The sequence below is a fragment of the Oryctolagus cuniculus genome, chromosome 3 (assembly GCF_964237555.1).
Source record: "Oryctolagus cuniculus chromosome 3, mOryCun1.1, whole genome shotgun sequence".
Lineage (NCBI taxonomy): Eukaryota > Metazoa > Chordata > Mammalia > Lagomorpha > Leporidae > Oryctolagus > Oryctolagus cuniculus.
The window spans coordinates 183,384,966-183,400,485 of NC_091434.1; the positions used below are offsets into that span (position 1 = coordinate 183,384,966).

The window sequence follows — 15,520 nt, forward strand, 5'->3', positions numbered from 1 at the left end:
GAGAAGAGGTGTTCCTAACACAGTGCCTCGAGGGCACACTTACGTTACTCCCATTAAAGGATCGGGAGAGAACGAGCAAAGCTGTGAATGTGCTGAAGACTGACAGGGCGTCCTCTGTTGCCATCACGAAGCCCGCCCCAGCTACCTTTCCACTGGCAAGCGCACATCTCCCTCCAGCCACACCCTGAATCTCCTCCACGCCAGCTCACACGGGGAGGAGGGCAACACGCGGCCAGTGGTGTGTGTGTCGGCTTGCTTTGTGGCAAAGCGAGGAGTGGCTCTGTGTAGTCTTCTGCACACGGGGGCTCTGCTAGAAAGATCAGGCGGATACTCCGGGGCCATCAGGAACCTCGGCTACACCTAATGGCCTAGAAATGACAGCTGCTTCCACGTAGTCTTTCCTTCCAGCAGGCACAGCTTTAGAAGCTTTGCATGTTAGTTCTTTTCATCTGTTTAATCCACCTTACAAATGAGGAAACAGATACAGGAGAACTTAAATAATTTGCCCAAACTCTCAGGCCTAGTAAGGAGCAGAGCCAGGTGTCAGATCCAGCAAGCTGGACTCGGGCAGTGGGGAGTAAAGTAGGAGATACTAAGTGGCTGTTCTCTTAAGGATACAAAACCGAATAAAACAAAATTCTCAGTGTGCACCATAAGTAAGTACTGTTTGACAAACCTTGGTTTGGTTAAACATACGCACGCGCGTGTGTGTGTGTATGTGCAAATTCACCTAAAATTAACTCTAAGGGACTGTGACCGACATTTACACTATGCTACGCTCTCAGATAACCTGATTTCTCTTGGATTTGGATAAAACTCAGCTTTCCTACTTCACCAGCGTGAGCTTGGCAAATCGCCTAACCCATCCATTCCTCAACTTCTGTCTAAAAAAGAGAAATAATGTGAGAAACATGAATCCACACACATCAAGTGCTGACATGGCCCCGAGTACGTTTCTGCTGTTGCCTCCTTCAACTACACACATCCACCACCATCAGTCAAATGGACCTAACAGCTCTTTGAATACATCTCTTTGAAACCCCTCTCCCACTGAAGTATTTTCCCTATATTGTGCCCAATATAGGCTGGGAACAATAGTCTACATCAGTTCACAATGGTTTCATGGCCCAAGCCTGGAAAAAATGATTCACTCTTTCAAGAGAATGCTATTTTTTAAACTGATTCAAGAGAAAGAGCCAGTTCTCCTGGTTGAGTTCAGTCACAGACTGTATTCTTTCCAAAAACTTCACTGGGGCCCGTGCTGTGGTATAGCAGGTAAAGCCACTGCCTGCAGTGCTGGCATCCCACACGGGCGCTGGTTCGAGTCCTGGCTGCTCCTCTTCCAGTCCGGCTCCCTTCTAATGCACCTGGGAAAGCAGCTGAAGACGGCGCGTGGGCTTGGGCCGCTTCTCCCACGTGGGACCCACATGAAGCTCCTGGCTCTTGCCGCTGGCCTGGCCCAGCCCAGCCACTGCTGTTGCAAACATCTGGAAAGTGAACCAGTGGATGGAAGATCACTTTCTCCCTCTCTCTCTACAGCTATGCCTTTCAAATAAATAAATATTTTTTTAAATGTACCAAGTTCTAAAGGGTCTTTTTACAGTATCTCTGTGGGCTGCCGGCTCATCCTTAGGTGAATAAATACAAAACCCGGGGGTGTCTCCAGCGTCCTGAGACAGACACAGGACTGCGGGGGGGGGGGGGGGGGTCACACTTGCTTCAGCCTTTGCTGCCGTGGGGCCCATTCTGACACCTGAACAGAATGAAAAGCCGACTGCAGACCCAAAAACCAGGCTCCCACGGGGCACAGCCTCGTCTAAAGCCTAAACTCAACCTAAAGCTGCGCCGGACCCCAACGTCAGAGCCCACCCCTCACCCGCTGAAGCCACTCTGCGCCTGTGTTTCATACACAGCAACCTCTGCTAGAACCGATCGCTCACCGCTGGGCCTGAGCCCCAGGCGCCATGAAACGGGCAGACGCGGGAGGCTGGCGCCAGGCCCCGGGTGGGCGCTGCACCCGCCAGCAGGCAGCTCCAGAAGGCGCTCTGCCCGCTGCCCAGCCCGCCCTGCCACCAGCTCCGCTCTGCCTCAGCGCTGCCCCTCGTCTCCAGAGCTCTTCCCTCAGCCCCGCCCAAGCTGCAGCCCACACGCGCCACACCCGCCTCGCCCGCGAGACTCCCTTCCCGCGCTCATCACCCTCGCTCGGTGCCTGCTCTGAAAATCAGAGAAGAGAACCTCACAGTCACTTCTGTACTGTGTCTCCAGTACCTGGGCGGTCAAAACCCAAGTCAGAATGAGGAATGCGTCTGGCCAGGTCCCCCAGTTAACTTCCACCAGAGACGATCCGCGGACAGTGGAAAATTCTCTCTGCCGCTCAGAACTGTGATGCTGCAGAGTAGGGCCAGGGCTTCGGAACAAATTTTGGAAAGACTGAAAAGTCCTATTTCACTCTTGTCGCCCATTCCTTTGGCAATGATAATTCCTAGGTAGGAGTGAGATTTGAGTTCCATGAGTGGCCACTCAACAGTGCCCAGCCCACAGGAGATAATGAACGGACTGCACTGGACTCTCCCCTCTCGGGGCAAGAGTGCCCCCATCTGCCAACGTCCCGACGACGCACGCAGCAGGATGGCCCTGTAGTTCCTTCTGTGTGGGCGCTGGAGTCGACCCAACCTCACCAGTTCCGAAGCAAGCACCTGCGTCTCCTTGCCCCTCGATGTCCTCACCGATACAGGCAGCACACACCTGTCTACGTGCCGGGGTCCCTACAGGGCAGCTGGAGGCTCGACACCACCGAGCACAGCACACAACGCACAGGGCAGCCGCACCATCAGAAACAGTCACAACTCAGTTCCTCCTGTGTGAGCAAACGCTTTAATTTACAACTTAATGTGCGACATGAAGTCCATGCTTCCTGCGGCTCTCACCGGCTCCTGTGGGAACACGAAGAGGCAGCGTTGAGCATGTTCTCACTCACTCCCATCCATCAGTCTGATCCAGGGATCAGGTGAGGAGCCCGCCAGCGCAGCCCACCCTGAAGGGCTCCCAGTTCGGTCAGCGACACAGAACGCCAGCGCCTATGTGCGGACGCCGGGCCGCCTGCTGCAGACTCAACAGCCGGAGGAGGAGGCCCGGGAAGGACTAGGACTCCGGGCGGCACCTAAGCCAAGCTGGAGATAAGTAAGAAAAGCAGCGTAGCCACCTGCCCCGTGGTGACTTAGCTCCACCTCCCCTTTCCCCCCTCAGAGACCCAAGCCAATTACCGGTATTTCAGGCCAATGAGCTGCCTTCTAATTAAAATGATCACGACAGGGGCCAGCACCAGCGGGTTAGCCACTGCCTGCAATGCTGGCATCCAGTGTGGGCCCAGCAGGGTCCTGGTGTTCCCGCTTCTGATCCAGCTCCCTGCTACGGCCTGGGAAAGCAGAAGATGGCCCAAGTGCTTGGGCCCCTCACTCCCCTAGGAGACCTGGAAGACGATCCAGGCTCCTGGCTTCAGCCTGGCCCAGCCCCAGCTGTTATGGCCATTTGGGGAGTGAGCCAGTGGACAGAGGACCTCTCTCCGTCTCTCCTCTCCTTCAAATAAATAAATCTTTTAAAAATTATAATACTAATAAACATTACTAATAAAAATAAAAATATTAACAGTAAATTACGATACTAATAGCATGACTTAATAGAAACACAATAATCAGCCGGCGCCGTGGCTCAATAGGCTAATCCTCCACCTTGCGGCGCCGGCACACCGGGTTCTAGTCCCGGTCGGGGCGCCGGATTCTGTCCCGGTTGCCCCTCTTCCAGGCCAGCTCTCTGCTGTGGCCAGGGAGTGCAGTGGAGGATGGCCCAGGTGCTTGGGCCCTGCACCCCATGGGAGACCAGGAAAAGCACCTGGATCCTGGCTCCTGCCATCGGATCAGCGCGGTGCGCCGGCTGCAGCGGCGGCCATTGGAGGGTGAACCAACGGCAAAAGGAAGACCTTTCTCTCTCTGTCTCTCTCTCTCACTGTCCACTCTGCCTATCAAAAAAAAAAAAAAAAAAAGAAACACAATAATCATTTAATGCTTCTTTTCCTATAAGAATTTTCAAGGCATTTTTGAATAATGGCCAATTAATCAAGTGCAAAGATTAATTTAAAAACATGTTAAATTAGAATGCTGGACCCCTGAGGATTGTGTGGGGACAGGGAATTCTAAACCTTCCTTTTTGAGAAATTTAACTCCTGACTTCCTGACCTGGGAAATGAAAGGGCCATAGTCCTTCACCGCTTCCAGAAGTAATTTCCGACCCTGGCACTGCGCAGTGGGTCAAGCCGCCACCTGCCGCGCCAGCGTCCCATATGGGCGCCAGTTAGAGTTCTGACTGCTCCACTTCTGACCCAGCCCCCACCACCACCACCACCGTGCCTGGGAAGGCAGTGGAGGATGGCCCAAGTGCTTGGGCTCCTGCACCCGCGTGGGAGCCCCGGAAGGAGCGCCTGCTTCATCCTGGCCCAGCCCCAGCGGTGGCGGCCATGTGGGCAGTGAGCCAGCAGATGAAGATCCATCCAGGAGTGCTGAGCACACTGCCGCTGGAGGGCAGGACACGAGTCCTGCAGCCACACTGTCAGCCGCCTCGTCACTGCACCCTGGGCGTGACACAGACCTGGTCTTCACATCTGTCGGAGTTGCTTGCGGGGCTGGCGTTATGGTGTAGCCACAGCCTTCGACATCAGCATCCCATTCTTTTTTTTAAGATTTTATTTACTTGAAAGGCAGAGTTAGAGGGAGAGGCAGGATGAGAGAGATCTTCCATGCACTGGTTCACACCCCCAAACGGCTGCAACGGCACAGCCAGGCCAAGCCAAAGCCAGAAGCCCGGCGCTCCACCAGGTCTCCCAACCACACGACTCGTCACCTGCTGCCTCCCAGGACACAGCAGCAGGAAGCTCAGGGGAACCAAGAGCAGCCATCCCAAGTGGCAGCCTAACCTGCTGTTCCACAGCGCCCACCCCAGAATTACTTGTAAACAGACAATGATAAGAAGACGAGACGAGCGGGCTGTAAATGCAAAAATACTGAAGAAGAAACTAAACACATGACATGCTTAATTCCGCTTCATTCTATGTGGCTTCTTCAAGCCCATCCTAAAAGCAAGGTCAAAGCGTGTTTATGACAAGAAGGCAAATGGGACTTTTTTGTTTTGTTTTGTTTTGTTTTGACAGGCAGAGTTAGACAAAGAGAGAGAGAGAGAAAGATCTTCCTTCCATTGGTTCACTCCCCAAATGGCCGCTACGGCTGGCGGGCTGCACCGATCCAAAGCCAGGAGCCAGGTGCTTCCGCCCAGTCTCCCATGCAGGTGCAGGGTCCAAGCACCTGGGCCATCCTCCATTGCCCTCCCGGGCCACAGCAGAGAGCTGGACTGGAAGAGGAGCAACCAGGACAGAATCTGGCACCCCAACCGGGACTAGAACCCGGGGTGCCGGCACTGCAGGCGGAGGATTAGCCAAGTGAGCCACAGCGCTGGCCACAAATGGGACTTCTTAAAAAGTGGGAGTAGGGAAGGTGTTTGGCCCAGTGGTTAAAAAACTGCTTGGGATACTCACTCACATTCCACACTGGAACGCCTGGCTCTGAGTCCAGTTCCTGCTCGTGTGCACCCTGGGAGCCAGCAGGTGCTAGCCCACCTGGGACACCCAGGTTAAGTTCCCAGTCCTGGCTGTAGCCTGGCCCAGCCCTTGCCACTGCAGGCAGCTGGGGAGTGAGCCAGCAGATGAGCTGACTCCCTCCCTCCCTCCCTCCCTCCCTCCCACCCCGTCTCACAGAAGCCAATCGCCTTCTGCAGTGGGAATGGGGCGGGGGGCAGATGTCAAAGGATGGCAGGCTGTGCTCCCACGGGGAGCCTGCAGCCCAGCGCTGAGCGCTCAGCTCCCTGCTGGAGGACGGCCCCGGCCGCTCACCTCAGAGACCCGGAGGGCGCTCCCGGCTCCAGCTGGCCCCGCCCTGCTGCTGCCGACATTTGGGGCGTGAACCAGCGACGGAAAACTAACATTCTCTCTCTCTCTCACTCAGCCTCTCCAATAAGTAAACGACTCTGCACACGGGAACGCGGGGCAGGCTCACCTGGGAAGCGCTGAGTGGGCACATCAGTCCTCATCGTCAGGAAGGATGCCCAACTCCTCATCTGTCCACTGGGCGGGGTCTGGATACGGGAAGTGCCCCTGGTGACAGCCATTTCAAAGGAGAAAAGTCAGCACGCACACTTTGTAAACTAAGTTTGAAGGAAACGTTGCAAGAAACACTGTGCTAAGCGCACACCACACACACGGCCTTTGACATCCCACAGGGACAATTCTGCTTCACCTGACAGCCCAGCTGCTCTGCAGTCTGTGCACACGGCCCACGGTCTAGAGCCCACAGCCTTCCTACCGCGGAAGTGCCAGCAGCCAAGACAGTGGTACGTCTGGATGGAGGGCGGGAGAAGAGGCAACAACCGCAGCGACACCGTATCTTGGCATGTCTTGGAGTCCTGGCAAAGCTCAGTGCTTCAGACCGTCCTCCTTCCCGCTGTGGGGCCTGGGGGCCTCTGGGTACTGCGGCATCTTTAGCCCTGACCACGGACACATCTGGCTGCATCACCATCTCACACCTAACACCCCTGTACGAGAGTACTTCAAAAAGGTCATGGACAACTAGGGGCTAGAGTGATGGCGCGGCAGGTTACGCCTCTGCCTACAATGCCAGTATCCCATACGGGTGCCAGTTCGAGCCCCAGCTGCTCCACTTCCAATCCAGCTTCCTGCTAATGCGCCTGGAAAGGCAGCAGAAGACGGCCCAAGTGCTTGGGGCCCTGCCACTCACAAGAGAGACACAGATGGAGTTTTGGGCCTGGCTTCAGCCCCGCCCAGCCCTAGCCGTCACACTTTGGGAGTGAACCAACAGATCCAAGATCTCTCTCTTCTTCTCTCTCTCTTTCTCTCCATAACTCTGCCTTTCAAAAAAAGAAATCTTAAAAAAAGAAAAATCATGGAAAGTGGAATTAAAAGTTTGTTTGGATAACAAAAATTTTTGAAATCCAAGTAATGAGGAGTCTCTAAAAAGTACATGAAATGCGTATTATGAAGACACTTCGCATGGAATTCGCATTTTTTGTACCACAAGAAAGTCTTCTAATGCCATCTTCGGATCCTCCTGCCAGTTGGGCCACAGTGAAATCAGGTGTTTCGGACAGTGAGGATGCTACCGGTTCTCGACCACCTGGGCAGTCCTGGGGATGGGAAAGCAGCCTGGGGTTTCGCTCCCATCCAGTATCTGCTCCAATCCAGAAGCAAACGCAAAGGACTGAAATTCACAGGAACAATTTCAGTGTCCTAGTGGTGCAATGCTGCAGCAAACGGAATCCATGATAAACAGGACACAGGCAAGGTTGGGGCGAATGAAGCGGTCACCAACAGTGAACTTCCCTCCTCGAGACAAGTGAACTCACAGCCAACCTGGCCACAGCTGCCGGCCCACATTCCCCGTGTAAAGGAATTCAAGTGTGAAATTTACCTACCATCGACCTCTACCTTGGAAGGTAAAGGCATTACTAGTTTCTAGTCTCCCTCCAAATACTGCAACCTAACAGGAACGTAGGATGTAGACCACTTCAGTGTACATCCTCATACAGAAACGTCAGAGACAACATGTTCACCAAACCACCATGGACAGCACAGGGTGAAAGGACACAGCCAGACGGAAGGTTTACAGACAGACAGACAGACAGACACAGAGGCTAAGCCAGATCTCTGCCCCGCCCCTCCCCACAGCACACCAACCATTCTCCTCCACTTACCAGCACAGCGTCGGAGTCATGCCAAAAGCGCCAGAGAATCCAAAACCACATGGTTGCGCTGAAGACCTCGCCCCTGATCACCTGGGACCTGGTCAGCTGGGGAAACTGTCTGTACTGGGGCTCGATGTGCACTCCGCCGCTGGCACTGCGAGAGAGCGAGCTGTCAGCAGCGGTCGCAGGCCGCAGAGCTACCTTCAACCTGGCCACAGCCCAGAAACTAGAGCTGACCTCCATGAACCACCAACAGGATAGGAAAAAGTTCACACGCCCTTGAGATAACGAATTTTTCCTTGAGCTTGCTTTAAATATGTAGCCACAAAAATTGGCTGGATGAGGCTAATCAGAGTTTTCAGTTAGGAAATATTCATGATTTTGCACCAGAAATATGAATGTATTTTGGGAGGCTGGCCTCAGAGGTTTTGGTGAAGGGATTTTTTTTACACTTTTTTTTATAACATTTATTATTTTTGAAAGGTGGAGTTCTAGAGGCAAACAGAGAGAAGTCTTCCAACTGCTGGTTCACTCCACAAATGGCCACAATGGCCGGAGCTGCGCCGTTCCAAAGCCAGGAGCCAGGAGCTTCTACCAGGTCTCCCACGTGGGTGCAGGGGCCCAAGCACTTGGGCCATCTGCTACTGCGTTCCCAGGCCACAGCAGAGAGCTGGATCAGAAGTGGAGCAGCCCAGACTCGAACCAGTGCCCATAGGGGATGCCGGCACCACAGTGGAGGCTTAACCTACTACACTGCAGCACACGCCCATGCTTTAACACACATCTGGGTATAAGGGCCCATTAGTAAAGCTGATTTAGATCTAAGTAATTCTAGGACTACACTTCAAACCCATGCCAGCATTTCAGGACCGCCAAGGTGACATTCTGTTGTAACCGTGATCTGAAATTGGCCACTGACTGTAAGGTGGAAGTCTTTCTGGACAAAGATTTGAAGATGCCATTGAAAGAAAGGGAAGAGGGGCCTGTGCTGTGGTGTAGCGGGTAAAGCTGCCGCCTGAAGCGCCGGCATCCCATGTGGGTGCCAGTTCGAGTCCTGGCTGCTCCTCTTCCGATCCAGCTCTCTACTATGGCCTGGGAAAGCAGCAGAAGATGGCCCAAGTCCTTGGGTCCCTACACCCACGTGGGGGATCCGGAAGAAGCTCCTGGCTCCTGGCTTGCGATCAGCACAATTCCAGCCATTGTGGTCATCTGGGGAGTGAACCAGTGGATGGAAGACCTCCCTCTCTCTCTCTGCTTCTGCCTCTCTGTAACTCTGCCTTTCAAATATATAAATAAATATCAAAAAAAAAAGAAGAAAAGAAAGAGATGACATAACAACTGCAATCATAGAACAGGGAGGCACCAAACTCCTAGCTACCTGTGTTCCACACAAGGAACAACCAGCTACATGAACAACCTCCTACCCGTGTTCCACACCAGGAACACCCAGCTACATGAACACCCTCCTACCCGTGTTCCACACCAGGAACACCCAGCTACATGAACACCCTCCTACCTGTGTTCCACACCAGGAACAACCAGCCACACTGAACAACCTCCTACCTGTGTTCCACACCAGGAACAACCAGCCACACTGAACAACCTCCTACCCGTGTTCCACACCAGGAACACCCAGCTACATGAACAACCTCCTACCTGTGTTCCACACCAGGAACACCCAGCTACATGAACAACCTCCTACCTGTGTTCCACACCAGGAACAACCAGCTACATGAACAACCTCCTACCTGTGTTCCACACCAGGAACAACCAGCTACATGAACAACCTCCTACCAGTGTTCCACACCAGGAAAAACTAGCCACACTGAACAACCTCCTACCTGTGTTCCACACCAGGAACAACCAGCCACACTGAACAACCTCCTACCCGTGTTCCACACCAGGAACAACCAGCTACATGAACAACCTCCTACCTGTGTTCCACACCAGGAACAACCAGCTACATGAACAACCTCCTACCTGTGTTCCACACCAGGAACAACCAGCTACACTGAACAACCTCCTACCAGTGTTCCACACCAGGCCGTCGCTGCACTGAGCCAGACTAGCTACACTGAACAACCCTCCGAACTGAAGGAACGATACTGCGTGAAATTTTTCTTTTGCTGATTTTTTTCAAACATCACTGGCACAAAAGAAAGCAAGTTGAGGGCCAGCGTCGTGCTGCAGTGGCCGGGCCACCACCCGCAACGCCAGCATCCCACTGTGCAACACCAGTTAGAATCCTGGCTGCTTGGCTTCTGACCCAACCCCCTGCTCACGTGCCTGGGAAAGCAGAAGCTGGCCTGAGCGCTTGGTCCAAGCCAGCGCGTCAGAGACCTGGATGGAGTTCCAGGCTCCTGGCTTTGACCTCGGCCAGGCCTGGGCTTTGTGGCCATTTTGAGGGTGACTAGCAAGTGGAAGACACCCATTTATCTCCCATGTGCGCGCTCCTTCTCGCTCCCTCTCTGTCACTCTGGCCTTCAAATAGATTAATGTTTTACCAAACAAAAAGAAAAGAAAGAAATTTACCAAGGACAGAAATCCAAGTGCAAAGGAAGCCTGGGGATTCAGCAAGCACGAAGCGCTGCGCGCCAGGAGCCCTGCGCTGCTGCCCGGACAGTACGGTGTGGGGCACAGAGCAGGTGCGGCCCACGGCCAGGAATCCGCTCGCTCCCTGAAGAAACGCCAGCCCGCAGTCCCGGGAGCATGAGGGATGGAAGCCTGGGGCCGGAGCAGATGGGCGTTTGCTGCCAGGACGCCGTCTGCACGGTCAGGCCTGGAACGGGGCGGCACACATCCCAGGCCCAGAACAGAGGTGACCCTGGCCGGGGTGCCGTCAGGAACTGAGGGAAGAAGTCCCAGAGACCTGAGTGGACTTCAAAGCGTCTGTGAAGACTAAGACGTCTATTCCACGTATACAAAGTTGAAATTATGCAGCTTTCTCCTAATACACTCTTTATATGAACTTTTTTATAATTTTTTAAAGATTTATTTATTTGTTTAAAAGGCAGACAGACAGAGTCTTCCATCCACGGGTTCATCCCCAACGCCCGCAGCAGCCATAGCTGAGCCAGGCAGAAGCCGGGCCAGATACTCCGTCCAGGTCTCCCAGGCCGGCTGCAGGGCCCACTGCTCCCCAGACACACCGGCAAGAAGCAGAGCAGTCAGCGCTCAAATCAGCGCCCTGGTGGGGCAGCAGGGGCCCGGCTGTGCCGCCCCCTCCCGCCCCAGAAAGCAGCAGGGCCCCCGCTGTGCCGCCCCCACCCCGCCCCAGAAAGCAGCAGGGCCCCCACTGTGCCGCCCCCTCCCCGCCCCAGAAAGCAGCAGGGGCCCCCACTGTGCCGCCCCCCCACCCCAGGCAGCAGGTGACCCCGATGTGCCACCCCCCCCACCCCAGAAAGCAGCAGGGCCCCCGCTGTGCCGCCCCCTCCCCGCCCCAGAAAGCAGCAGGGCCCCCGCTGTGCCGCCCCCTCCCCGCCCCAGAAAGCAGCAGGTGACCCCGCTGTGCCGCCCCCTCCCGCCCCAGAAAGCAGCAGGGCCCCCGCTGTGCCGCCCCCTCCCGCCCCAGAAAGCAGCAGGGCCCCCGCTGTGCCGCCCCCTCCCCGCCCCAGAAAGCAGCAGGTGACCCCGCTGTGCCGCCCCCTCCCGCCCCAGAAAGCAGCAGGGCCCCCGCTGTGCCGCCCCCCCCCACCCCAGGCAGCAGGTGACCCCGCTGTGCCGCCCCCTCCCCGCCCCAGAAAGCAGGTGACCCCGCTGTGCCGCCCCCTCCCGCCCCAGAAAGCAGCAGGGCCCCCGCTGTGCCGCCCCCTCCCGCCCCAGAAAGCAGCAGGGCCCCCGCTGTGCCGCCCCCTCCCGCCCCAGAAAGCAGGTGACCCCGCTGTGCCGCCCCCTCCCGCCCCAGAAAGCAGCAGGTGACCCCGCTGTGCCGCCCCCTCCCGCCCCAGAAAGCAGCAGGGCCCCCGCTGTGCCGCCCCCTCCCGCCCCAGAAAGCAGCAGGGCCCCCGCTGTGCCGCCCCCTCCCCGCCCCAGAAAGCAGGTGACCCCGCTGTGCCGCCCCCTCCCGCCCCAGAAAGCAGCAGGGCCCCCGCTGTGCCGCCCCCTCCCGCCCCAGAAAGCAGCAGGGCCCCCGCTGTGCCGCCCCCCCCACCCCAGGCAGCAGGTGACCCCGCTGTGCCGCCCCCTCCCGCCCCAGAAAGCAGCAGGGCCCCCGCTGTGCCGCCCCCCCCCCACCCCAGGCAGCAGGTGACCCCGCTGTGCCGCCCCCTCCCGCCCCAGAAAGCAGGTGACCCCGCTGTGCCGCCCCCTCCCCGCCCCAGAAAGCAGGTGACCCCGCTGTGCCGCCCCCTCCCCGCCCCAGAAAGCAGGTGACCCCGCTGTGCCGCCCCCTCCCCGCCCCAGAAAGCAGGTGACCCCACTGTGCCGCCCCACCCCACCCCAGGCAGCAGGTGACCCCCTCCCCGCCCCAGATAGGTGACCCCGCGGTGCCGCCCCCTCCCCAGGCAGTAGGTGACCCCGCTGTGCCGCCCCCCCCACCCCAGGTAGGTGGCCCCGCTGTGCCGCCCCCTCCCCAGGCAGTAGGTGACCCCCTCCCCGCCCCAGGTAGGTGGCCCCGCGGTGCCGCCCCCGCCCCAGGCAGCAGGTGACCCCCACACCGCCAGCGCACTCCCCAGCAGACTCAGGCGATGGCTCCGGGACTTGGGTCGCTGTCACCCACGTGCCGGGATCCTGGCGCCGGTCTGGCCCGGCCCCGGCCGTGGCAGTCACGTGGGGAGGGGCCGGCAGAGATCAGACCCTGCTCCTTTCCTGCTTTAGTAGAATAAAAGCCCTGGTCCTCGAGCGCAGCCCAGTCCAGCCCAGCGCGTCTCCCACCGATTCCACGCGTCCTCCCCTGCCCGGGGCTCGGTCCCTCCAGGTCCCTCCAGGTCCCCGGCTCGCCGTCAGCGCCGCCAGCCCCCGGGGACAGACGAACGGCCCGCGTGTCCCCTCCCCTGCCCGGAGCTCGGTCCCTCCAGGTCCCCCCAGCTCGCCGCCAGCCCCCGGGGACAGACGAACGGCCCCGCCCGCGTGTCCCCTCCCCCGCCCGGGGCTCGGTCCCTCCAGGTCCCCCCAGCTCGCCGTCAGCGCCGCCAGCCCCCGGGGACAGACGAACGGCCCGCGTGTCCCCTCCCCCGCCCGGGGCTCGGTCCCTCCAGGTCCCCCCGGCTCGCCGTCAGCGCCGCCAGCCCCCGGGGACAGACGAACGGCCCGCGTGTCCCCTCCCCTGCCCGGGGCTCGGTCCCTCCAGGTCCCTCCAGGTCCCCCCAGCTCGCCGCCAGCGCCGCCAGCCCCCGGGGACAGACGAACGGCCCGCGTGTCCCCTCCCCTGCCCTCCTGCCGACAGTCCTTACTAGGCGGCAGGAACTGTTTTCAACACTCTGGGGGACGGTCACTCATTTAGCGACACGGACACTGGCTGTCCCCAGCAGAAGGGCGAGGAAACTGGACGTTTCCAAGCCTCACAGCTGGAGGGTGGCAGAGGCGGGCCTCGAAGCCGGCCAGCCCGGGCCCGATCCTGCAGAGCCCCGAGGTGCGGCGTCGCGCACGCGCAGGCCCGGGCGCCGGGTCTCAAGGTGAGGGCGTCCGCGGACCGGCGCTTCCCTGGAGGAGAAGAAGCCCCCACCCGAACCCTCCACTCACTGACGGATTCCACTGCCTCCCGCCGCTCTGAAGAGAGGGCCTGCGAAGCGAAGGACAGAGGCCAGCCGGGTCAGCGCCGCCATGTTGCCCGCCTCCGGAAGCCCGCCCGCCCCGAGCACGTCACTTCCTGCGGCGCCCGCCGGATGTGGGCGGTGTCGCGCGACGGAAGCTGAGGAGGGCCGCCGGCGCTCCACTCTCGAAGCGGCTGCCAGCCACGCCCCCTCTGGGAGCGGGCGGTTTCGGGGTGCCGTCTCACGGGCGGGTGCTTTGTGGGGAGGCTCAGGCGTCAGCTGGGAGAAGCCGGGCCCCCGGAGGGAGGCTGGGGGCCGCGTGGTGACTCGGCGCCCCTGCGCTGCGGCGCTCCATGCCTGCACCTGCCTTTCCCAGAGCAGCCCGGGCAGTCTCCCAGGGGGCTCACGATGCTGTCCTTAAGTCTTCGTTCTGTTCTGCAGAGGCAGACTTGAGTATCCAGCACCGCGGGCCCCGCCTTTAGATCCTGGACTGGTAGCGTCTGAACTCACCCTAGACACGCGGGTCGAGTCTGGGCGGGACCACGGGGCCCGCATCACCTGTTTCTAATTCCTTGACCGTGGCCAGCGCTGGATTCCTGGATGTCGTCTCGTACTAATGCTCTGTTCACTCCTAGACCCAGGCTTCTCTGGACTCCCCCCACAATGCCTCGGGTCTGCCGTGTGGATTACGGGTTCTCCCAGAGCCTTGGAGACAGCCTGCCAACCTCATTCTGAAATGGACCTGCTGACGGCGCCATGCGGTTTCCCTCTCCGCTCACAAGTCTGAAAACCAGGGTACTCGGGCAGAGAAGTATGGATCTAGACTAAGACTTGAGTCACCTCCCCTGTGGCCTCTGTGATAGGAAAGTAAACCCACGCAGAGCTGGGGCTGGGAGCCACCCCGGGCCCTCCGGGACAGCTTCTTGGTTGACCTCTGCCCTCGCCCCCGTCCTCCCGCCCTTCTGACTTGGGTGTGGCATAGAAATTAGAGGAGAGCTCCCACCGTTTGCTGCAGTCGATATGCACCTGCTGGGCGACCCTTAACTAGTGACCGTCTCTGGCGACGTAAAATCCACTGGCGATGAATGCATGGACCGGGAGGATGGGCGACCCCTCACTGCAGGGAGACCACTGCCCAAGCTACGTGGCTGCCTTGCTTCCAGCAAAGGGAGCCACAGAAAAGGCACAGTTTAAAAAGAGCATGCAACTCGGAACGTGGAGACCCGAGATAAAACTCAGCTCTGCCGGTCGGCTGCGGGTGACTCGGCTCAGCTCTCCGGGCATCGATGGTCAGAGCCTTCGCCTGCGAGCCACGGTGTCGCTTGGCCCACAGTAAGTCCTCAGAGATGCTTATCCCTTCCTTTCCCGGTGCCGAAGAGATGCAGCACCCTGCCCCTCTTCCTCCCCGGCCTTTAATGCTTGCTTTATTTCTATTCTTTTTTTCTTAAGATTTATTCATTTACTTGAAAAAGAGATCTTCCATCTGCTGGTTCACTCCCCCAACAGCTGCAACAGCCAGGAGCCGGGAGCTTCCTCCAAGCCTCCCACGTGGGTGCGGGGGCCCAGGCACGCGGGCCATCCTCTGCTGCTTTCCCAGGTGCATTCCCGGGAGCTGGAGTGGAAGTAGCGCAGTAGGGACTTGAACCGGCGCCCCTGCGGGATACTGGCGCTCATATGGGATGCCGTTGCCCCAGGCAGCAGCTTTACCTGCTTCGCCACAACACCAGCCTTACTCTTTTTTTGTTTTAAGGTGTGTTTATTTGCAAGGCAGAGTAACAGAGAGCAAGATACCTTCCATCTGCTGGTTCACTCCCCGCATGGCCACCAGCCAGGACTGGTCTGGACTGAGTCAGGAGCCCACAATGCCATCTGGGTGGCAGGAATCCAAGTGGGTGAGCCGTTATCTGCTGCCTCTCAGGCACATTAGCAGGGAGCACCCAGTAAGGGCTGTGGGCCCCCAGACACGGGGGTGGGCTCACCCCACTGGGCCACAGTGGGTTCCCAATCAGCAGTGTGGATCTGTGTAGAAC

At 58.4% G+C, this 15,520-nt stretch overlaps 1 protein-coding gene across 1 annotated transcript; it reads right to left on the minus strand.

Moving 5' to 3' along the window:
- Positions 1-2,855: 2,855 nt before the first annotated feature.
- NDUFB2 (NADH:ubiquinone oxidoreductase subunit B2) lies at positions 2,856-13,645 on the minus strand. The gene is made up of 4 exons (XM_002722862.5): positions 13,480-13,645; positions 7,810-7,954; positions 6,099-6,196; positions 2,856-2,933 (listed from the first exon to the last, which is right to left on the minus strand). The coding sequence occupies exons 1-3, from the start codon at positions 13,560-13,562 to the stop codon at positions 6,122-6,124; spliced, it is 303 nt and encodes a 100-aa protein (XP_002722908.3). The 5' UTR covers positions 13,563-13,645; the 3' UTR covers positions 2,856-2,933; positions 6,099-6,121.
- Between the last annotated feature and the right edge of the window lie 1,875 nt (positions 13,646-15,520).

Bases quoted from the DNA above. Each gene is read 5' to 3' on its own strand.
- NDUFB2 (XM_002722862.5), bottom strand. From the start codon at position 13,562: ATGGCGGCGCTGACCCGGCTGGCCTCTGTCCTTCGCTTCGCAGGCCCT. The intron at 7,955-13,479 runs GTGAGTGGAGGG...GCTCTCTCGCAG, and splicing joins GGAGGCAGTGGAATCCGTCA to TGCCAGCGGCGGAGTGCACA. The intron at 6,197-7,809 runs GTAAGTGGAGGA...GGCTGTCACCAG, and splicing joins ATGACTCCGACGCTGTGCTG to GGGCACTTCCCGTATCCAGA.